Raw genomic sequence first — 24,916 nt, 5'->3', positions numbered from 1 at the left:
CTTATATGTAATTTTGTATAACCCTGAGGATCACCTTCCATTTCCATGTGATTTCCCTTCTCACTCCCTTTCCCTCCCACCTCTCATCCCTGTTTAATGTTAATCTTCTTCTCAAGCTCTTTTGAGACCAGATTATGCTAAGTTTCTGAGGCTTGCCTAAGCTTGTCTCAAACTTGTAATTATCCTGCCTCAGCCTCCAGAGTCTCTGTGATTACAGGTGTACACCACTGCACATGACTATGGCTGTACTTTTGAGTCAGGTTTGATAGAAATTGAGGGAACAAAGCAGTAGTGGTATTGGTTATTTTTATCTCATATAACTTTATTTTTATTATCATAATGCTAAATACTTAGAGCAGAAGTTCATTTGCCATTGAACATTTCGGCACAGTTTTCTTTTTTCTGTTTTTGGTTATCTTTTTTTTTTTTTTTTCCTAGATAATTTCTTATTCTGGAGCTCAGCTATGCCCATTTGTTTTACTTATGGTCTGTAATCACTACAAAGGCAACTTGGGCACTCAAGTAAAAAATATTTACTATCTGGCTTTAAGAAAAAAACTTGCTGCTGGGCTTGCTGGGGTTGTGGCTCAGGGTTAAAGCACTTGCCTCACATGTGTGAGGCACTAGGTTCAATTCTCAGCATTGCATATAAATAAATGAATATGTTGTGTCCATCAACAACTAAAAAAAATAAAATATTGCAAAAAAAACTTGCTTGGGGCTGTGGCTCAGCGGTAGCGCACTTGCCTGGCAAGTGTGAGGCACTGGGTTGGATTCTCAAAACCACATATAAATAAATAAAATAAAGCTCTATCAATAACTAAAAAATATTTTTTAAAAAATTGAGGCTGGGGTTGTGGCTCAGTGGTAGAGCACTCACTTAGCACGAGAGAGGCCCTGGGTTCCATCCTCACCACAAAAAATTAATTAATTAATTAAAGATATTGTATCCAACTACAACTAAAAAATAAATATTAAAAAAAGGCAGATAGTTAATTAAAAAAAAACTTGCTGACATTTTTTTCTATATTTTGAGGCTTTTTGCTATGCTTAATTCTTATTATTCCAACTACTTTTATCTCTTTATTGGTCTCCTAATAAAGAGATGCAAAGCAAGCTTCCTGTCCGCCCCCCATATAATGAAGTATTTTAAATTTTAACACTTCAAGACTCAACTTTAATAGCATGTCCTCCAAAAGCTTTTTTCTTTTACTGCTGACCTCCCAGGACTAGCTGGGTTGCTATTTCTTTGTGCTGTTTTAGTACTAGCATTCTGTGTTTCTTCTACTATGATTGTTAAACCATTATAATCACCTGTTTGTTTATACTCTTTTTTTTTAATATTTATTCTTTAGTTGTAGTCACACACAATACCTTTATTTCACTTATTTATTTTTATATGGTGCCTAGGATCGAGCCCAGGGTCTTGCATGTGTGAGGCAAGTACTCTACCACTGAGCCACAAACCCAGCCTCTCGTATTCTTTTTTTTTTTTTTTGGTACCAAAGATTGAACCCAGGGGCAATAACTACTAAGCCATAGCCTCAGCCCTTTTTTGTATTTTATTTAGAGATAGGGCCTCACTAAGTTGCTGAGGCTGATTTTGAACTCATGATCCTCCTACCTCAGCCTTCTGAGCTGCTGGGATTACAGTCGTGCACCACCACACCTGGCTGTTTGTCCATATTCTTTGCTATGATATTTTGTAAACTGACTAATAGGTTATGAAATTACTTTAAGGAGTTTTGGCATTCAAGATAAGATAAAATAGACTAGAAATAAGGTACATTGAATGTAATGTGTATAAGTACTGTTTAAAGTTCATAAAAGTTTTATTTCATATGTTTAAGTAAATATACTGAGCCATGATATAAAATATATTTCTTAGTTGTAGTCAAAAAGTTCAAGAATTCTATAGGGTTTGTGTGGACACGACTATGATGATTTATCCTGGGACAGAGTTACCACTTGATCTTTTTTTGTGTGTGTGCTAGGGGAACACAAAAGTAACTAAGAGTTATTATCAAAACTTATAAAGACACTCTTCCCTTTTGAACCCAGGGCCTTAACACTAGACAATTGCTCTGCCACTGAGCTATATACCTCTAGCCCTCCACTCAATAAATCTTTTTTGAAGGAGTGATAATAACTACCATATGTTGAACATTTATTATACTTTGGGAACTATCCTGCATATTTCACACACATCTTATTTGACCCTTACAGCAGCCCATAGCATAGATATCATTATTCTCCTTTTGTAGATGATGTTACAGAGGTTCCAAAAATGCAAAGTTCAGGCAACTAGTAAGTGACAAGCTAGGACCTTATCTGTCTGACTGAAAGTTGATATTCTGTACTTGATCTTAGACAAAAGGCTAAGAAGCTATTAAAGATGATATTCAAAACTACTGTTATGTTTCCATTGTGTAAGGAATAGAGACTGTTATTTAAGTTTATACTTTTAAAAATCAGTCTTTGCGCATTTAGCAAATTAACACTTCTGATATACTTACTGATTATCTTTTTGTTTACTTTAAAGAATTCAGTAATTGGATCATCACAAGACTTTTAAGGATTGCAGCAACTCCATCCTGTCACATGTTACACAAGAAAATCTGTGAAGTTATCTGCTCATTATTATTTCTTTTTAAAAGCAAGAGTCCTACTATTTTTGGGGTACTCACAAAGGAATTATTATATCTTTTTGAAGACTTGATTTGCCTCCACAGAAGAAGTGCAATGGAAGATGTTGTGGAATGGCCAGTGGTCTTTAACCGATTTTTAAGCCAATTAGATGAACATATGGAATATTTACAACCAGCTCCTTTGCAGTTTGTTAGCATGCAAAATTTAGAATGTATTGAAGTCACTTTATTAATGGTTCTTATTCGTATTATTGCAACTGTGTTTTTTAGAAGGCAAGAACTCTTTCTTTGGCAAATAGGTTGTGTTCTCCTAGAGTATGGTAGTCCAAAAGTTAAATGCTTAGCAATAAGCCTTGTAACTGAACTCTTTGAACTTGGAGGACTACCAGCACAACCAGCCAGTGCTTTCTTCAGCTCATTTTTGGAATTGTTAAAACATCTTGTAGAAATGGATGCTGATCACTTAAAACTGTATGAAGAGCCATTATCAAAACTTATAAAGACACTCTTCCCTTTTGAAGCAGAAGCTTATAGAAATATTGAACCTGTCTATTTAAATATGCTGCTGGAAAAACTCTGTGTCATGTTTGAAGATGGTGTGCTTATGCGGCTCAAGTCTGATTTGCTAAAAGCAGCTTTGTGTCATTTACTGCAGTATTTCATAAAGTTTGTGCCAGCTGGGTATGAATCTGCTTTACAAGTCAGGAAGGTCTATGTAGGAAATATTTGTAGAGCTCTTGCAGATGTTATTGGAGTTCAGGCAGATGTAAAGGTGAGTAATTCTTAAAGTTACTTGTACAGTGTGTATTTTGTTCACTTAAATGTATGTATATGTACAAGATATAATGAGAAAGTAGAGTATTTTTTATAATATATTGAAGATATAATGATTTTCATGGGTTAGTCTGGCTTCCTATGGGATTTTTACTTTGATTTCTGAAGTATTTGTTCATTAAGTTGTTAATGAACTGCCAGTAGAGTAGAATGTTTTAAAGTGAAGGGTAAATTTGCTACATTATTATTTGAAATAGGGCTAGTTATAAACTTAATTGTAGACTTTGATCACTCACATAGATTTTTATCTTTGACATGTTATAATCAATCACTTATAAAATCTATGAATAATTAGTCATGCCAAATTATGCCCTCTTTCTTGTTTAAACTGGAAGTCAGGTAATAAAATATTCAGATGTGTAGTAGTAACTTGTTTAAGCATTTTAGTTCATATTATCTAGAAATCTTGTTTGATTTATAGTATGGAAAAATTAATTCTGTTATAGAATTTTTCTTTGTAGCATTTTGGTAGGGGAAAAACATTATAGAGAGAAGGATTTGTTATAAGCCTTCTAAAATATAGACCTATCATTTATCTATGGACTGTGAAATAATAAAGATTAACTTGGGTGTTTGGTTTGCCTTATAGAAACCTCCCAAAATATTTTGTTTTAAACTTTATTTATTTATTAAGTTTTTTAGATGTAGATAGACACAGTGCCTTTATTTTGTTTATTTTTATGTGGTGCTAAGAATTGAACCCAGTGCCTCATGTATGGTAGGCAAGCACTCTACCATTGAGCCACAACCCAGCCCCCCAAAATAGTTTACTAAATTTACTTGAAAACATGTAGCTAACACCTAATGCATTTTTGCTGCCTGTAATATAGACATTTTTTAAGAGATAGTTTTTGAAATTATTTTTGTTTCCTCAGTACTTGTTGGGCCCACTTTATGCAGCCTTGAAAATGGAAAGTATGGAAATCATTGAGGAAATACAGTGCCAAGCTCAACAGGAAAATCTTGGCACTAATAGTGATGGAATATCACCCAAAAGACGTAGACTCAGCTCCTCTCTAAGTTCTTTCAAAAGAGCATCGAAACAGTCGGAAGAGTATGACCTTATTCAGTTTGTATTTAGTCATTTAAATTTTATTCACTTTAAAAATCAGCTTTAGTTAAGTACTTTGATTTAAATAGACAAAAAACATCATTCTAACGTAGTCAAAGGAATGCTTAGAATGTTTTAATAGTTCTTGTTTTAATAGTTCTACATGGCTAAATGTAGTTACTTTGAATGTTTTTATGTGCCTATTTAATTAATATCTCTGAAATGTGCATCTATCAATAACTTTTCAAATGTTAGCAAGTAAACCTTTTTTTTTGTAACATAGCCAAAGAATTGCCATATTTCAGCCAGCCTGAGCATTGTTTTAAGTTTGTCTTAGTATAGATAAAAGTTCATGTTACATGGCATTTTTGTTTAAATATGTTTCATTGTTTTTGTTTTGATGTTGAGGATTGAACCCAGAGCCTTGCATAAAGCATGTGCTATACCTCTAAGTTAGATCCTCAGTCCCATGTTTCATGTTTTAACTGGACTTATATTTAATCTCCTTTTACTGTCATTGTAATTAATTATAGAATTAAACATGTGGATATGAACAAAAAAAGCATATTATGGAATGCACTGAAACAAAAAGCTGAATCCCTTCAGATTTCCCTTGAATGTAGTAGTCTGAAGAATCCTGTTATTGAGGCTTTAGAAGGAATCACTGTTATCTTACAACTGACTGCTCTGTGTACTGTTCACTGTTGTCATCAAAACATGGACTGGTAAAACAACTTCTTGTATTTTCTGGGTGGGTTTCCTATAATGAATTTGGATTTACTGTTGAAGGAGACCTTTTTGTTAACTTCATTTGTGACCTTGGGACACAAACTTTTCAGTTAAGTCTATGAGTTTGTTTTCTGCTGCATGCCTACTAAATGCTAGGCACTGTGCTAAGTGTGCACAGAAAGAAGAAAAGATTTACTAAACCAGTTAATAATTGTGCAGACATGTGTTCAGTAGTTTTTGAGCCTGGTGATACCACATTTAAGGATCCCTGATTAATTTTAATTCCTAAATCAGAAGAGTGATTGAAACCAACATAAAGTTATTATAAACCTAAAATAGTAATAAAGATATTAATTAGCTTGTTTGTTTTCTTTTAATTGTTTTTAAAGTTGTTATAGGTTTGTTTTATACTATTCTTTCATCTTTGCTATAGTATTATGTTTGACAATATCAAAATTCATCTTAATTCTAATGTCTCCTAAAAAATGTACTTATTGCAGCCATAATTTCAACGACTGTCAGCACAAATGTGAAAAGAAATCTTCAGTACTGATAACTTGGATGTCTTTGGATTTTTACACAAAAGTGATTAAGAGCTGTAGGAATTTGTTAGAATCTATTCAGAAACCTCAACTGGAGGTAGTCATTGATAATGTGGTGAAAATTTATGATGCTTTGATTTATATGCAAGGTGAGTACAAATAATCAATAGATCGGAATAGTCTTGATCAATGTAGAAATAGGCTTTTGTTTTTGCCTGAAGCCTAAATATCCAAGTGTTAGGACTACCCAGAAGATATTTCTTGATTTTGATCAGTTAAGATTGTTAATAATTTCTTAGTTTCAAACTTATTTTTATAATATTTTTATTTTAGTCAATAGAAATTTACTTATAACTTAAGATTATTTTTAAATATGAAAATTTGAAGAACTCTTTTAAATAGTGCATAGATGAATATTTTTATAAAGTCACATTTAATTTGTTTGGCTTCACAGACCTCAGAACATCATTCCTAGGGATGGAAGTATAGCTTAGTGATAGATTGTATACCTTGTATGCACAAGGCCCTGGGTTTGATCCCTAGCACCAAAAAAGAAAAAGGAAGAGCATTATTCATGGCCTTTTACATTAAGAACCCCTGTTTATTGAATGTTTATTATAATTCCATTTGATGTTCCCAATATATATATTTTTATTGAAAAAAGACAAAAGTTAGATATGGTTAAGGAATAAGTATAATTTATGTTCTATTTTGTGCTTCTGTAGTAAAAAATTCATTTGAAGATCATATTCTGGAAGATTTATGTGGAATGCTGTCACTTCCATGGATTTATTCCCATTCTGATGATGATTCTTTAAAGCTGACTACTTTTGCCACTAGTCTTCTAACATTAAGCCAGAGGATTTCAGATAGTTGCTGTAAGTGGTCACAAATTTATGTCTTATGAGTGTAGTTTGTTTTGTTTTGCTTTGTTTTAACTTATCACTGTACAGTTTATGACACTTATTACTATCATTTTTTTCAATAATTAATAGAGGGGGGTATACTTTTATAATTCAGAAAGGAATTAAATATATTCAAAGTAACAAATGAAAGTCTGCCCCATATATCCCATTTCTTTACTTTCTGTAAAAAAATTTGAAATATATTCTTAAATATCTTGATGTTCATTTAAGAAACTTATGAAATATTTGAGAAATACCAAAAAAAAAAAAAATGGAGAGTAATACACCAAAGTTTCTTATATCAGCCTCCCATTTTAAGAATTGAAATGTTAGCTGGGCGTGGTGGTACATACCTGTAATTCCAGCTACTTTGGCTTAGACAGGAGAATTATTCCAAGTTTGAAGCCAGACTAGGTAACTTAGAGAGCTCCTGTTTCAAAATAAAAAGGGTTGGGATGTAGCCAAGTGGTAGAGCATTGCCTAGCATGTGCAAAAACCCTGGGTTCAATCCTAGTGTGGGGTGAGGGGTAAACTACAACAAAAAAAGAAGTAAAAATGTTATGGATGTAATGGAAGCCCTTCTATTGTCCCTCCCCAGTTTTATTCCCCTCATTCTTTCCCTAGTGATAACTACTGTTCTGAATTAGGTGTTTTACTGTTCTGATAAATATTTTATTACTTTTACTATCGATGTATTTTTCTCCAAATAATAGGTAGAATTCTATTTCTTTTTATAACTTGCATTTTATTATTCAACATTATCTTTATGAGATTTATCCATAGTAATACATGGAACTGGTATTTTATTTAAACTTCTGAAAAGTAGGTAACTGTAGAACAAACACTATCAATTCTCCTTTTGGTGGGCGATCAAATTGTTTTCACAATTACAAACACAATTTCAATGAAAGTTTTTATAAATGACAAAGTCCAGGGCTTGCTGTTTGAGTGTGGTTTTACCACCATTTGGGAACTTATTAGAAAAAGAGAAGCTTATGCTGCATCTAGAACTTCTGATTGTGAATCTGCATTTTTAACAAGATCAGGCAATTCATGTGCATATTAAAGTTTGAGAATCAGTATTTCAGGGTGACTTCCAGGAGTGAAATTGTTGGGTTGTAGAGTTTGCACACCCAGAACTCTGTTCTGCTATATTGTTCCCCAAAGATGTGCCAATCTACACCCCTGTTAACAGAACATGAGAGTTGTTTTACATCTCACTGGTTGACATTCTTGGGCAGTACATTTTTGTTATCTAGAAAAAGAAGAAAATTTTACAAAGATAACTAACTTGTTTGTTTACTCTCTGGTAGATGATTTTCAATTAACACTGTTAGAAATCTTGTTTAATAGACTTAATTTTCTCAGCACCACAGGCACAGTCAAGATGTGTGTTTCTTCTAACTCTGTTTCCAAGAAGAATATTCCTTGAATGGAGAACAGCAGTTTACAACTGGGCTTTGCAGAGCTCCCATGAAATAATCCGGGCTAGTTGTGTTAATGGATTTTTTATCTTACTGCAGCAGAAGAATCCTTGTAACAGAGTTCCCAAGATTCTTATGTGCGTATTAAGATTTTAATTTGAATGTATCACTTGATTGGAAGACTCATTCTCTGGCTATATATGTAAATATTTGTTTATTGCTCATTGTAAGCAAGATGACTTAGTACTTTTTCTTTTTTTCCCAGAGATAAAGTCAAAGATGATTCTGATGTTGTCAAGAAAGAATTTGCTTCTATACTTGGTCAGCTGGTCTGTACTCTTCATGGCGTGTTTTATTTGACAAGTTCTTTAATAGAACCTTTCTCTGAGCATGGAAATGTGGACCTCTTCTGTAAAAGCCTGAAAGCTATTTCTCAACATGAATGTTCCTCTTCTCAACTAAAAGCTTCTATTTGCAAGCCATTCCTTTTCCTATTGAAAAAAAACACACCTAGTCCAGTAAAACTTGGTGAGTGCTTATGATTTACTTAATATTTTAAAATACTATTAAAGTTGCAGTTTTCATATTGATGACAGAATTAGTCTGAAGCCTTAGAAGATTATAACAAGTTATACGCTTGATAGATTGAATGCTCAGTAATGATTGAATATAAATGGTATGGGACTGGTATTAGATTATCGCAAAACTAATAAGATAAATGATTTTTTGATTTTTAAAATGTTCTTGTGATTTGAGAGTCTAATGGGGGCAAACCTGAAAGTTGGTATAATATTGTAAGGTTTAATATTATGTATTTTCTTCAGTGATACCAGAGATCATCTTATTGTGTCCCGTAACCACCTTGAACCTTTAGAACTTCAAATAGATTACCTTTCCCAACTGAGGTCTATAGATAGTATCTTTTTGGCTACTTTCCAGGGTTAATAAAATGTGACTTTTGGGGGGAGCATGAAATTTGTACAAATACTAGAAAAATTCATTTGTTTAGGCAGTAAGTTGGAAATTGTTCCCAAGTTTTCAAAGCAATAGATAGTAGGTAGTTTTAGGGCCCCTAAATCTTGTAATTTTAACAATAGAGATTTCCCTGAAGTGGAGCAAATTATATTCCATACATGTATGATTATGTCAAAATGAACCCCAATATTATATATAAGTATAATGCACTACAAAAAAAAAATCCTCTTAGTTCAAGGTTGTTTGAATTAGTGAAATGTGCTTAAGTCTGCATGGTAACATACAATTATTTATAAAATCTAAAAAGTATTATTTGTAGCTTAAAAATTTGGAATTTATTTTTGATTTTAGTCATTTATGGCATAAATATAAAGCAATTCAAGTTTATAAACATCTTATTTTAATTCGGTGTGGTATGTATATTCGAATATTAAGTGTTGGCATATAAAGGAACTTGGGAATGTTCATCAGTATGTTGTTAATTGACAATATTTTTACAGTATAACTTTGATATTTAATGTGTCACATTAGGTAATGTGTACTCTCTCCCTTTAGCTTTCATAGATAATCTACATCATATTTGTAAACATCTTGATTTTAGAGAAGATGAAACAGATGTTAAAGCAGTTCTTGGAACTTTATTAAACTTAATGGAAGATCCAGACAAGGATGTTAGAGTGGCTTTTAGTGGAAATATCAAACATATATTGGAAGCCTTGGGTTCTGAAGATGGATTTATAAAAGAGGTTAATATTTTTATTTTTAACATTTGGGTTATAAATCTATCTCTAAATTGTTTTTTTTTTAACTAGTTTAATTTTATTCTAGCTATTTGTCTTAAGAATGAAGGAAGCATATACACATGCCCAAATATCAAGAAATAATGAGTTGAAGGATACCTTGATTCTTACAACAGGGGACATTGGAAGGTACATTTGGCAGCATTTGTATTCTTTATTTTATCATTGTCTTATATTCCTGCTATAAGTGACAGTGAGGGCTGGGGATGTAGCTTAGTAGTAGAGTGCTTACCTAACATGCACGAGGATCTGAGTTTGATCCTCAGCACTGCAAAAAAAAAAAAAAAAAAGACAATGAATGCGAGGTATTTGATATTACTTGTTAAAATGGGATTCAGCATGTTTATATTTGTGGGTTTTCATTTGTTTCGGAGGCATTGATTATACATATACATGTTTGTTTGTTTTTAAATTTTAGGGCAGCAAAAGGAGATTTGGTACCTTTTGCACTGTTGCACTTATTGCATTGTTTGTTATCTAAGTCAGCGTCTATCTCTGGAGCAGCATATACAGAAATTAGAGCTCTGGTTGCAGCTAAAAGTGTTAAACTGCAAAGTTTTTTCAGTCAGTATAAGAAACCCATCTGTCAGGTGAGAATCAGTATTCATCTTGACTATAGGTAATAGCAGTACTTTCTAAGAGTTTGAAAAACTAAATAAATAAAACTGGCTATGGTGGTGCTCACCTATAGTTGCTTGGGAGGTGGAGGTGGGAGGTTTGCTTGAGCCCAGTTTGAGTTCAGCCCAGGCAACATCTGAAGAAAGAAAGAAAGAACATGTGTCCATGTGTTATTTTGCTTGCTTTACAATATTATTTTAAAATTATGTTTTTATGTTGCCATTTTATATTTTAGCATATTGATCTGAAGACATAGATTGTAAATAAAAGAGGGAAGGGCTGGGGATGTGGCTTAAGCGATAGTGCGCTCGCCTGGCATGCGCGGGGCACTGGGTTCAATCCTCAGCACCACATAAAAATAAAATAAAGATGTTATGTCCACCAAAAACTAAAAAAAAAAAAAAAAAAAAAAAAAATTAAAAAAATTCTCTCTCTTTTTTTTTAAAGAGAGATTGAGGGGGGGGGAGAGAGAGAGAGAGAGAGAGAGAGAGAGAGAGAGAATTTTTAATATTTATTTTTAGTTCTCGGCGGACACAACATCTTTGTTGGTATGTGGTGCTGAGGATCGAACCCGGGCCGCACGCATGCCAGGAGAGCGCGCTACTGCTTGAGCCACATCCCCAGCCCATTTCTCTCTCTTTCTTTAAAAAAAAAAAGAGAGAGGGAAAAGTCATTTTTTTTTTTTTTAAATAACTTTATTTTATTTGTTTATTTTTATGTGGTGCTGAGGATCAAACCCAGGGCCTTGCACGTGTGAGGCGAGTTCTCTACCGCTAAGCCATAACCCCAGCCTGGGACAAGTTATCTTATGATGATTTATTGAATTATCACACCATTATTAATCTTTAGGGCAGAATCCTTTTTTTTTTTTTTTTAGCCTTTTAGGCGATAATAAAATTGTATGCCTTGATGTTATAGATAGCACACTTTGTTTTCAGAAAAGTATGTTCAGTGAATGGCTGAAAGGGTAGTCTATACTAAAATATTAGTTTTATCCTATATTTGTGATATAATTGTTTGCGTGGTATTCAAGTTTTTAAAATAAGCCTTGTTACTTCATCTGTAAAAGGGAGTTATGACATAATCCATTTCATTAAGGTTATATTCAATGAGTCAATTCAAGCAATGTAGAACATTGACTACCCTTTATGTTAGATGAAAAAGCATTAAAATTTCTAATAATAATAAAATTGTTTTTGCTCTAGTTTTTGGTAGAATCTCTTCACTCCAGTCAGATGACAGCACTTCCAAGTACTCCTTGCCAGAATGCTGAGATTCGAAAACAAGATGTAGCTCACCAGAGAGAAATGACTTTAAATACCTTATCTGAAATTGCCAATGTTTTCGACTTTCCTGACCTTAATCGTTTCCTTACAGTGAGTTGCAATGTATAGTTTACTTAATTGATTCAGTATTTTATTAATTCAGTATTTTATTCATTATATTGTCGGCCTTTCTTTATTTCTTCCCTTTTTTCCAAGAAATCTGGCAAATACATTAAGGAGCATATGGATCCTAGATTTTCAAATTTACATGTTTTGTTTTTATTATCCTATAAAACTTAAGTCCCTATTGATTTTAAGTTACTGCTCTGTAGGTTTGGCTGTGCAAATTCATTCAGTGAGTGAAGTAGTTGAGCCTTTGGTTCTATTGATACTTCAAAGACTAATATGATCATTTCTCCCTTTGAGGAGTTGGAGTATTAATGTACAAAACTAGTGGTATAGGTGATCTGCTATGAATTCAAATGAAAAATTTGTAGTATGATATGGTTTGGGAAATCTTTGAAATTCACTGGGCTGATATTTAAAAGGTGAAAAGAGTAGATGCTGGGCCTGGTGGCACCCACCTGTAATTCCAGCCACTTGGGAGACCAAAGCAGAAGGATTGCAAGTTTGAGGCCTGCTGGACAACTTAATGAGACCCAAAAAAACAAAAAGGGGTGGGGATAGAGTTCAGTGGTAAAGTGCCCCTGGATTCAATCCCCAGTAACAGGAAAAAGAAAAAAAAAAGGATAGATTATCTTCTTATCCTTTCCAAAAAGCAAGATATATTGTTACTCTTAACAATAAATTATAATAGCAGTTCATACTATTATGCTATTAATTCTACTCTGGGAACCAAAAAATACAGATGTTTATTGCAAAAGTGTCCAAGTAGCAAAGAAGAAATTAAGTGTCTAATTTTAGGTCACAGAATATTACATAATCATTCTAACATAATAATTATGATAACTTTGTAGAAACTATCTTAAAAGATTTTAGAAGTCTTGTAGTGTTAATATTTAAGTTGGAAGCATAACACAAGTAAGATGGTCTCTGAAGGCAAAGTGTGAGTCTTGTTCATTGTTATATCTCTAGTACTTAAAATAGTGATTGACATGCAGTAAGTATTCATTAGGTACGTGTAGAATAAATGAAAGGCCAACCATTTTATCTTTGGGTTCCATGTATATTTTATGAATAAGATCTTAAAGAAAATAGACCTCAATGAAGATAGACTTCTTGTAGTATTGCTATGTTAGATATGTTAAAAGATTTTCTTCTTTACATATAAGTTAAAGACTTCATCAGACTTAAGACTTCTTTACCTTAGAGCATGTGTGGATTTTAACACATACTCATGAGAAATGATCTTCTTTGTTATTGTGTGTCTCCACCTTCTATGCCACCAGGCACTTTGCTTGTTTTGTAATATCTACAGTGCCTGAATTATAGCAGATGCTCACTTGATACCAGACAAGTAAATAAATGGTAAATCTGAATTCAAATTCAATTTATATCTGGACTCCAAATGTGTATGGCATTTTCGAATATTTTTGTACATAGCTTATGTGAATATTTTATCACACAGACAAATGTACTTTTTAGTAACTTCTGTATTCTTTTTCAGAGGACTTTACAAGTTTTACTGCCTGACCTTGCTGCCAAAGCAAGCCCTGCAGCTTCTGCTCTCATTCGAACCTTAGGAAAACAATTAAATGTCAATCGTAGAGAGATTTTAATAAATAACTTCAAATATATTTTTTCTCATTTGGTTTGTTCTTGTTCCAAAGATGAATTAGAACGTGCGCTTCATTATCTGAAGGTAATTGAATATTTGTATATGTTTTATTCTTTTGTTTAAAGTAGGATTAATGAAAACTTACTCTAATGGGAAGGAGAATAATTTATAGCCTATCCTTAAAAAATATATTAAATGTTGTTGGGTTAAATAATCTTTGTCTTAGACACATATTAAGTAGAATTCTTTTAATATTTTATTTGATCATTTCACCATAATGGGCTAGGATAGTTATTCTCATGGATGAAGTCCTCTTTTTTTTTTTCCCCCAGTACTAGAGATTGAACTCAGGGGCACTTGAGTACTGAGCCACACTCCCAACCCTGTTTTGTATTTTATCTAGAGACAGGGTTTCACTGAGTTGCTTAGCACCTCACTTATGCTGAGGCTGGCTTTGAACTCGAGATCCTGCTGCCTCAACCTCCCAAGCAGCTGGGATTACAGGTGTGTGCCACCATCCCCGATTCATGGATGAAGTTCTAAATGAAATACTAATTTCATTTAGTATTTTAGTATTTTGGTTGATTGACTGCTGTATACAAGTAATTATATCCATTGGAAGAGACAACTTCAACTGTAGTATAATGACTGTATCTAGTTTAGTTACTTGGTGGTCTGGTTATAGTTTGGCTCTGTTTCTTATTTGTTTTTAAATTTAAAATGGTAGCGTATGCTTCTTTTTTGGTGTCGTATTGACAACATTGTCTGTGAGGAATATGTTACTATGTGGGAACAGAAAAACCTGAGAAATATGCATACAACTTTATCGTTTTCTCTGATATTAATGTATTTCGTTTTCATAATAGGCCAGTAGCAGATCTCTCTCAACATGAGAGTTATTGAATATTGATTGTATTTATTCATTTTTGAGAAAGTGAATCTGTGTGTTGTGGGGGTAGAATGTAATAAATATTTAAAAGAGTCTTACTACATGTCAGAAACTACTATATCCACATACTCTGGTTCACTTCTTCACAGTTACTCAATAAAGGTACTACAGGTTGAGTAACCATTATCTAAAATACTTGGGTCCAGATTTCATATTTTTTCAGATTTGCAATATTTGTGTGTACATAATGAGATGTCCTGAAGATGGGACCAAAGTATGCACACAGAATTTATTTGTTTCATATACACCTTAAACACATAGTCTGAATATAATTTTTTAAATCCTTTTTTTCAGTTGTAGATGGACATAATACCTTTATTTATTTATTATTATTATTTTTTAAATATTTGTTTTTAGTTTTAGGTGGACACAATATCTTTATTTTATTTTTATATGGTGCTGAGAATTGAACCCAGTGCCCCATGCATGCTAGGCGAGCACGCTACCACTTGAGCCACATCCCCAGCCCCCCTTTATTTTATTTATATATTTTTATGTGGTACTGAGGATCGAATCCAGTGCCTCACACATGCTAGGCAAACACTTTACCACTGAGCCATAACCCGAGCCTGTATAAATTTTATACATATTTTTAGCAAGCCTGTATTTTGATTGTGACGTATCACATGGTATCAGGTGTAGAATTTTCTGCGTGAATCGTCATGTCAGTTCTTTGTTTTGCAGCATTTTTCAGATTAGGATATTCAACCTATATCTTGGTTTTATAGTGAGGAAATTAAGGCAAAGAGAGGTTCAAGTAGGTAACTTGTTTGAGTTATAATGTAACTAATCTGATGAGGAAAAACTGGTCTTAGGCACTCTGCTGTGTTTCTTCCCAGGATTTGTGTGTTTATAAATATTGAGTTAACGATATGATAAGACCTTAGAGAAAAACTAGGACTTGGTTTTTAAAAATTTTACTGATCACATCTCTTCATTATCTATAACTCGTGGTAGGTATACCTGTAGAGAAAAAGATTAGAGTCTTTACATGGTGAGAATGAAGCCCTGGATGCACTCTCCAGCACCATATACGCATACGAAAAATTAGAATCATTTTCCAGTGCCTTTTTTTAGTACCATTAAATACGTGGTCTAGAGCTCCTGATTTACTAATAGCATGTTCAAAGCAATGTACTTATTTCCAGGATGTTTGTATAAAGAAAAAAAATGCTTTTTTTGAATTCTTTGTGTTAGAATGAAACAGAAATTGAACTGGGGAGCCTGTTGAGACAGGATTTCCAAGGATTGCATAATGAATTGTTGCTACGTATTGGAGAACATTATCAACAAGTTTTCAATGGTTTGTCAATACTTGCCTCGTTTGCATCTAGTGATGATCCATATCAGGGCCCAAAAGATATCACATCACCTGAACTAATGGTAAGGGGAATATGAGGTTTTGTGTTTGTTTCTCTTCCTTTTTGTTTTTCCCCCCAGTTCTTAAGTTCTTTTAATTGAGATCATCAAAGAGAAGCAGATTTCATTATACACATAGCATGAGGCTGCATTCTTCAGAGTTCATGCTTTATTCTTTCAAATGGTTACATTTTTCCTCCTTTTTTAATAGCTTCTTTATGGAATTGAGGAAACTTTTTGTTGTTCTTGCATGTTTCAATTGTTAGATATTTTAAAAAATTTTTATTTGGTATTTTTACTTAAAAAAAGGTTGACTTATATTGCATGGTTATAGTAAGGCATGTATCAGCTTTGAAAAATGGAATTTTCAAGTGATTTTGAAGAATTTTTTTTACTGAGTAAATTATAAAGTTTGTTTTTCATTTTTAACTATGTTGAATATGCTTGTAGTTTTCCTTCTACCTTACTTCCAGATACCCTTCAACATTTAATCCATTGTTGGATTGAAGGAAAGTTAAAAGATGTATTAGCCCTTTTTATCTTTCTCTACCTTAAGTTTATATCTGAAGTCACTTCACTGTTTTTTTATGGTGTTCGTTTAATTATTTTTATTTATTTTAGTCATATTAGGAATTGAACCCAGGGCCTTACTGATTGGCCTACATCCTCAGCACATTTTATATGTTATTTTTGAGACAGGGTCTCACTGGCCCTCAACTTGTGATCCTCCTGTCTCAGTTTCCTGAGTATCTGGGATTACACGTGTGCACCACTATGCCTGGCACTATTTATTTAAAATATATGTATATATCTCCTCACACTTATTCTTGTTGTTTTCTTTATGCTTGCTGTCATTTCTTTTTTTTTTAATATTTATTTTTTAGTTGTAGTTAGACACAATACCTTTTATTTATTTATGTATTTATTTATTTTTATGTGGTGCTGAGGATCGAACCCAGGGCCTCACACGTGCTAGGTGAGCACTCTACCACTGAGCCACAAGTTCACTCCCAGCTGTCATTTCTTTAAGAGACTGAAAGGACTACCAACAAAATATTTTTAAAGAGGTTTCTGTCTTTGCCTTTTCATTTCCCATTAAGTGAACCCATTCTACTGTAGCTCTGTTTTCACTTTTCCACTGAAATTCTTTTTTGTCTGGGTCACTAACAGTTTCCCTGCTATTAAATTCTGATGGTGACTTCTCTTTTGTCCATCTTGTGCAAACTTCCAGTAGCATTTAACACAATTGACCATCCTTTTTACTATGTTGCATCTCCATGATACCACATTGTCTTGATTTTTTTTTTTTTTTTTTTTTTTTTTTTTGCTACTCTGTCTATTCATTTTTAACATATGGGCTCTTTCGAGTGTTGCGGGCAATTAAGAGGACCAGAAAAATATTAAGAAATCCAGAGACTGCAAATAGCAGGCAACTAGTATTCCTTTAGTCCTGAGAAAAAGAAATGGTGTTACTAGAACCTTGTGGAGAGCTAAAACCATGATAGGTGGCCTTGTCATTGTGGAGGACTACAGCCACTATTAGAAACACCTCAGAACACAGTGCAGGAAATAGAAATACCACACTCGCTTCCTTCTGTCTGTTCTTTTATTGTTGCTTCCTGTTGATAAAATTCAGTGGATGGAGGGATCCTAAGTAATGCAATCTGGCCATCCTTGCAAGCATTGAGTGGGACAGAAAAGGGCAGAGAATGGATCTGAGAGTGAGAGAGGATGGCAGACAGAGACTGTCAACCTTTTTGTCATCTGTACTTACCTATATTTTGATTATCTAAATAAATCCAAACATAATGAACTCATTAAAAAACTTTTTTTCAACCAGCATAGCTGAGTGGTAGAGTGCATTCTTAACATGCATGAGGCTCTGGGTTCAATCTCTAGCATGAACAAAAGAGAGAGAGAAAAGAAAAAAGAAATCCTGATTTTTCCCTCCCTAACCTTTTTATCCCTAGCCTTCCCTACCTCAGAAAATGGTACACTGTACCACTGCCTACCCACTTGCTTCAATCAAAACTTAGAAAACATTCATGAGCCCTCCATTTTTTTTTTTTTTTTTAATAAATCAAGGTGTGGGCAAGTCTTATCAGGTATGCCTCCAAAATATCTTTCCCTCTTTGTTGCCACTACACTCACAAGCAACTATTATTTTCTTCTGGGACAACTATAGAAGCCACCTAACTAGTCTCTCCTTTCATTCTTTCCTCCATACAATCAATTACTAACACGCATTTGGAGTGTTCTTTTTACACACTCATATCATTCCCCTGCTTAAATTTCTTCTACGGTTTTCATTGCTCTTAAAATCTTTTAAGACCATATGTGATCTGCCTGCCTTTCTACTTGTGCAACTCTTCTTCCTTTTTTCTATGTTTCAGCACTTTTTGTTTCTTAAATATGCTAAGCTTTTTCCTGCTTCAAACCTTCGCCGTAGATCTCTCTCTTCTTGAAATAACCTCCTGGCTCTTTCTCATTCTTTAGATTTCAAAGTTTCCTGATCACCCCATCTAAATTCACTCATCTCATGTCTTCTCCATCACATGATCATATGTGTTTTCTTATAGCACTTAACACATATTTACATATTTATTTAAAAACTAATTTGCCACATAAGTTAATGGGAAAGTGACTTTGTTTATCTTGTGTATCTGTACCTTGCTCAGTATTCTAGGTATGCATAATACGTATGTGCTGAGTGGCAGAATGAACTCAGAATGAATTATTTGTCTAAATGCAAGAACTTTAAATTTAGGATATTGATATAGCTTTATGAATGCCATCTGTATCTGCATTTTATTTAAGAAGCATATGCTGGAATTGTAGCTTGTTATGCCAAAGTCGAGTCTCAATCCAAATCAGAAGTTTACAAAACAAAATATAATTTGGGGCTTGATAAACATGATTTTCTGGGCTTATCGAGAAAAGTTTTTGTCCCAACATCTGTTCTGGAGAGACATGTAGGTGGCTGTCTAGCTCCTCCCACTGTGTGCTAGCACACCCGCTCCTACTCTTTTCCCTTTGGCAGTATGTTTAACCTCAAGATATGTAAAGTAGGTGCCCCAACACTAAATAATGGCAGCTTGGTTCTAGAGTTGGAAAATACTTCATTTGCCACTCAGCCCCAGCTCTTTCAATTGCCATTTTCCCTCTGCAAATATAAAGATTTTGAGAAAGGAATATTCTTAGGAGTAATCACTTTCCCAGTTTATAAACAACTTAAAATTGATTTATCATTTAACTATAGACTGAGCACAAAGCATCTTATTTTACCTTTAAAGCAATAGGTACTTTCACTGTTCACATTTTATAGACTCAGAGGAGTTAAGTATCTTAAGATTACATATCAAAAAGGGTCAAAATTTGGATTTAAAGACAGAGTTGACTTGACTTAAAGCTCATGGCCTTATCTTTAGGATTCTCTCTCAAGAAAGGCTTAACTCTAGTTGTTTCTGGAGACCCAAAGTGGCATAGTCAGTGATTTGTATCTGCCCTGCAACTGTTGATGCCTAGAGTCTTATACCCCTTTTTCACTGTTACCTTAAGGGATACTGACAGTATGTCAAACTATGATTCTGGTAGGGGGTAGCTCTTAATGCCATAGAATAAAGGTAGGTAGTGACTTGTCTTTCTTCTTTTTTCCGTTCTGGATTTTGAAGGTAGCACCACAGCTCACTCCATGAATCAAAAGTTTATAGTTTTTTCATTACTATTTAACCATATTTCATTATGGTAATTATAAGTCACTTTCACTAATTTCTTTAAATACTAGATGTGAAAATACATGCTTTTGGAGAAACTTAATACACTGTATGTTTATTTCTAATATTCTAGCCTGGCTAGGTGAAATGAAAATGAAGTTCATCAAATAATTGTCAATTTAAGAAATTTGATGTGTATTAAACTCTTCTCTCTTAGGCTGATTATTTGCAACCCAAGTTGTTGGGCATTTTGGCCTTTTTTAACATGCAGTTACTGAGCTCCAGTGTTGGCATTGAAGATAAGAAAATGGTAAGTAGTGACAATTGAGCTCTACAGAACTGGGATTGAATTCATATAGAATATGCAGGAGATGTGATTTCCACTTCTAGTCTCAAAAACAAACAAAAATCCAAACATTTCACATTGTATATTGCTGAATAACTTTTATAAGGTTTGGGGGAATCTGTAAGTAGGAATTATATAATTTGTAATTGTTTTGTTTATGAGGGAAAGAAAATCCAACCCAAAATAACTTAAAGGAATTTGTTGGCTTTATAAATCTAAAAGTGTAAGATAATATAGCTTCAGCTGTAACTTGATTCTGGACTCAGAAAACTTTCTTAGAGGGCTGGGGTATGGCTCAGTAGTAGAGAGCTTGCCTAGTATGCACCAGGCCTCAGGTTCCATCCCCAGCACCACAAGAACAAATGAAGTACATTCTTAGAATCAATCTCTTGGCTCAGATTCCCTAGGCTTTATGGTTGCTAGATAATGACCTCAGTAGCTTCTGGCTCCATATCGTCATAGCATCCAGGTCAATGGGAGACTTGAGACCAGCAATCACTTATAGCTCAAACAGAAGTTGTATAATTGAACTTATTGGTCCAAATGGGTCTAATGTGGTGATGGCCCATGTTGTGTGTTTGTTTTTTGTTTGTTTTTTCTTCAGGCGCTGGGAATTAAAGTGGCACTTTACCACTGAGCTACATCCGCAACCCTTTTTAAAATTTTTAAATTTCGAGACAGGACCTCCCTAAGTTGCTTAGGGCCTCACTAAGTTGCTGAAGTTGGCTTTGAACTTGCAGTCCTCCTGCCTCAGCCTCCTGAGCTGCTGGGATTATAAGTGTGCACCATAGCACCTGGCTCCCATCTTTGAATACCAAAATGTTAGGTTTTATAAAGTAAGGCAACTTCAGTATTTGTCAGCTTATGTTTAAGTGGTTGGGTACAATGAAGTTTCATGATGGCTGCTAAAATAGTCACTGCTGAATATTTTTATCCTCAGAACTGGGACAAAATTTTAGACATTGATAAAATTTTTCTTTTTGTTGCTTTCTACCCCTGCAGTCAGTAAGATTATTATTAAAAAATCTATGAATAAAAGCTTTTATGTATTTGATTCCCCTTCTCTTAATAAAAGGACCCATGAATACATAACAGTGAACTCTAAAAATTTCAGCAACCAGTGGCTTTTATTAGTAAATTTAATTTACTAGTAAATTTAATCCCCTACACAATTTCTATTTCATCTACATGTGACGCATGCCATTTACTTACTGTTATCCCAAATCAGACAATTACCTCAAAACTAAGAAAAGAAACATTTGCATTATAGAACCATAAAAAACTTGCATGTTTTGGCACATAATTGAGGTTGAGTCATCTTTACCCTTTGTTAGAACCTGAAGCTGTCTATATCATCAGTTGTTTGTTTTACTACACTCAGGACATCTGGAATTTAGTATCTTTAGGACGAAAATTTCCTTAACTGTTGGTCACTGTGAAGCATGCCATTTACTTCAAATTTTTTTACAAGGCTCTAAAATTCAAATGATTGTAATTCAGTTCAGTTTCTATTTTTGTTGAATAGCGATTTGGGATAAATATGAAGAAAGTTAAGCAATATGTATTATATCATTAATAAATTTGAAAATTTACTATTCTAGAGAACCATTAGGTCATAATAACAAATCACCTTTAAGGGAAGCAAAAAGCAGAATTTAACTTGCATTTTTTAAATTCCTAATTCCCACATAAATTGACAAAATGAACTGACCAACATTTATTTATCAGATTTTTGTCTTGTTTACAAATACATGATACGCTGGGATTTGGGTGGGAAACACTTGTCCTAAGGGCCAGTCTACTTTTGGCAGCTCGTTTATAAGCTTTATTTTAAAGTACTATTTAATTTATAGGCCTTGAATAGCTTGATGTCTTTGATGAAGTTGATGGGACCCAAACATGTCAGTTCTGTGAGAGTGAAGATGATGACCACACTGAGAACTGGCCTTCGATTCAAGGATGATTTTCCTGAATTGTGTTGCAGGTAAATGCCTGCTTGAGTTCATCAGGATGTGTGTGTGTGTGTTTGTGTTTCCTGGTAGCACTAACTTGAATTCTTATCTGTTTGAGGGAAATTAGGTCAAACCATAAGTAATTAAGAGGCTATTTATATTTAAAAGATAGCTTAATTTTTTTTGTTTAAAAATGTTTATTATGAAAATCTTATATCATAATGGGAAACAGAAAGAGTTATTGAAACCCCCTTCTCTATTTCCTAACAATTCACATTGATAATGTATTCTACCTCCATCGTTTTTAATGTTAGATGAAATATCTTAAAGAAAATCCCAGATTCACACTGTTGTGCTTATACAGATATTTCAAATGTATCTAATGGATGAAGACATTAAAAAAAAAAAAACTATCATGAGCTGGATTCGGTGGCACATGGAAGGCTGAGGGAGAAGGATAACATGTTCAAGCCATCCAGGCAACTTAGAGAGAACCTGTCTCAAAAGAATTTTTAAAGTGCTGTCATGTATTTCAATGATAGGTTCAATTACTAGTACCAGGGGGAAAAAAATCATGAACTATTATGCTTAGCAGAACTATTCTTAGTTCTTATACTTAACAGGATAATAGAAATTCCTAATATTAGTTAAAACTAGTCTGTAATCACAGATATTCAAAGATACTATTTTGATGTTGATTTGTTTAGTGAACTATGTAAATGTTTTATATGGTATTTTCTTGTTATTGTACTAGCGAGGATTGAAACCAGGAGCATTCCACCTCTGAGCTATATCCCCAGACATGTTTTTCTTTTTTTTAATCTTTTATTGATTTTATTTTATTTTTTTAAACACATGACAGCATTACATTTCTTATTACACATATAAAGCACAATTTTTCGTATCTGTGTATATAAAGTATGTTCACCCAATTTATGCCTTTATACAGGTGCTTTTTTTTTGCATTACAATTCTTAATACACATACATACCACAATTTTTCATATCTCTGTTTGTATGTAAAGTATGTTGACATCCAGTTCAAGTCTTCATACATGTACTTTGTGTAATGATGTCCATCACATTCCACCATCCTTGCTAATCCCCTGCCCCCTCCCTTTCCCTCCCAACCAGATATGTTTTTTTAAATATTTATTTTTTTAGTTGCAGTTCAACACAGTACCTTTATTTTGTTTGTTTGTTTTTATGTGGTACTGAAGATCAAACCCAGGGCCTCACACATGCTGGGCAGGTGCTTTACCACAACCCCAGCCCCAGCCCCAGACATTGTTAAAAACTTATTTTGAAATAGGATTTTGCAGGGGGCTGGGAATGTGGCTCAAGCGGTAGCGCGCTCGCCTGGCATGCTTGCGGCCCAGGTTCGATCCTCAGCACCACATACAGACAAAGATGTGTCCGCCAAATACTAAAAAAAAATAAAATAAAATATTAAAAAAAAATTCTCTCTGAAATAGGATTTTGCTAGATTGCCCTGGGTGGCCTCAGAGATGTTGATTTGTTTGAGTCAGAATGTAAACAAGGCCCACACATCACCCATTTGGTGTTTTGGCTCTTACATAGCTTATCCTTCCATACATAGTAACTATTAAGATTTTGGAATGTAGGATTTGACTGATTGCTGATTTTACTTTTTCTTCTACCTCATCGATTCTCCATTGTTTTTCCATATAAACTGGTAGTTAGATACAGATGATTGATTGTATTTAGGTTCAACTTGTTAGGGAATAATGCTTTATATTTGGGACTTCGTGCTTCTGTTATCTCAAACATAAGTCACATAATATATAATATTAATTAGTAGGTTTGGTTTAATTAATTAGTAGCTTTGGTTTTATCAATCTGAATTCCTCTATAACATATTCTCTTTGATCTTTTATCTAAAGATTTTAACATTAATTAGTGATCATTGCCTGAGTCCATTATTTCATTATAGATAGTAAATTATTTCTTTTATATTTATCAGATGGAATTCTTTTTTTAAAAAATATTTATTTTTATTTGTTTATTTTCATGTGGTGCAAAGGATCGAACCCAGGGCCTCATGCGTGGGAGGCAAGTGCCCTACCACTGAGCTACAACCCCACCTCTATTGGATGGAATTCTTATTAAATAAAGCAAAATTCCTCATTAAATAATAAGCCATTGTGAAACAGTTTATAGGAAATTAATTCATACAGGATAGGCAGGATAAATATTTTAATATTTCTATCAATTTTCAGAATAAAGGTTTTGTGCCCCAGCAATCTCCAGTAAAATTTTTCTTTTCTTTTTGTATCATTTTAGCCCCATGGATTTTTATGAATTTGATGAATTTTAATACATGAAAATCATATTCATTTACCACATGTGTCCTGCCTTTAGCCAGTAGGGGTCCTTTTAGATTGTTACCTATGACTTTTGACTAACCCATTATTCTTTTATAAATTGTTTGCTTTCTAGCATCATAAGATGTCATGGTTCATCTTGGACATTTCTTGCCCCTGAACCAAAATTAGCAATTTCTTTTAGGATCTTCAGCTCTGGTTCCTTTGAACCAGAATTAACTCCTAGTCTGGGCACTTGTTTACCCATTGTGACTGACAATTGCTATTGTCATTGCTTCCAAGTCTTAGTGCCACTAGACAATTTGTATTATTTTATAAAGTGAAAAAAATTACAAGTTTATTTGTATATTTTCAATCCAAATGAAAGATTACCTACTTTTTACTTAACTCTTTTAATTTTACATTTTATTTCTTTTCTGTATGTTTAATATCTTTGTTCCTGTTGCCTTTTTTTTCTGTCTAAACATATATTTGACTTTAAAATGACAATTTCAATATGACTGCTAACAGATTATGAGATGCAATTTCAGCTTTTTAGAGGCTCTTTTTTTCCTTAAAAACTCATTAGAAAGGGGCTGGGGATGTGGCTCAAGCGGTAGCGTGCTCGCCTGGCATGCGTGCGGCCTGGGTTCGATCCTCAGCACCACATACCAACAAAGATGTTGTGTCCGCCAAAAACCAAGATAAATAAATAAATAAATAAATATTTAAAAAAAAAAAAACT

General features: G+C 33.6%; 1 protein-coding gene across 4 annotated transcripts in view; it reads left to right on the top strand.

Moving 5' to 3' along the window:
* The window catches only part of ATR (ATR checkpoint kinase), a gene marked incomplete at its 3' end in the record, with an annotated part of 105,715 nt that overhangs the window by 5,462 nt on the left and 75,337 nt on the right, over positions 1-24,916 (top strand). For 2 of the 4 annotated variants that reach the window (XM_081301673.1, XM_081301675.1), the window contains exons 4-18: positions 2,543-3,420; positions 4,358-4,536; positions 5,067-5,258; positions 5,763-5,953; positions 6,530-6,682; positions 8,078-8,270; positions 8,399-8,661; positions 9,664-9,854; positions 9,937-10,037; positions 10,327-10,498; positions 11,732-11,902; positions 13,419-13,613; positions 15,676-15,861; positions 19,768-19,860; positions 21,750-21,880. In XM_081301673.1, coding sequence (XP_081157799.1) covers positions 2,543-3,420; positions 4,358-4,536; positions 5,067-5,258; positions 5,763-5,953; positions 6,530-6,682; positions 8,078-8,270; positions 8,399-8,661; positions 9,664-9,854; positions 9,937-10,037; positions 10,327-10,498; positions 11,732-11,902; positions 13,419-13,613; positions 15,676-15,861; positions 19,768-19,860; positions 21,750-21,880 — 3,289 coding nt within the window. Of the gene's footprint in view, positions 1-2,542; positions 3,421-4,357; positions 4,552-5,066; positions 5,259-5,762; positions 5,954-6,529; positions 6,683-8,077; positions 8,271-8,398; positions 8,662-9,663; positions 9,855-9,936; positions 10,038-10,326; positions 10,499-11,731; positions 11,903-13,418; positions 13,614-15,675; positions 15,862-19,767; positions 19,861-21,749; positions 21,881-24,916 lie in introns of all 4 variants that reach the window. The other 2 variants (XM_081301672.1, XM_081301674.1) reach the window with 1 other exon arrangement.

The sequence above is a fragment of the Spermophilus citellus genome, assembly GCF_964194105.1.
Source record: "Spermophilus citellus genome assembly, chromosome: 7".
In the NCBI taxonomy this organism is placed as follows: Eukaryota; Metazoa; Chordata; class Mammalia; order Rodentia; family Sciuridae; genus Spermophilus; species Spermophilus citellus.
This window is presented reverse-complemented; position numbering and strand designations above follow the sequence as displayed.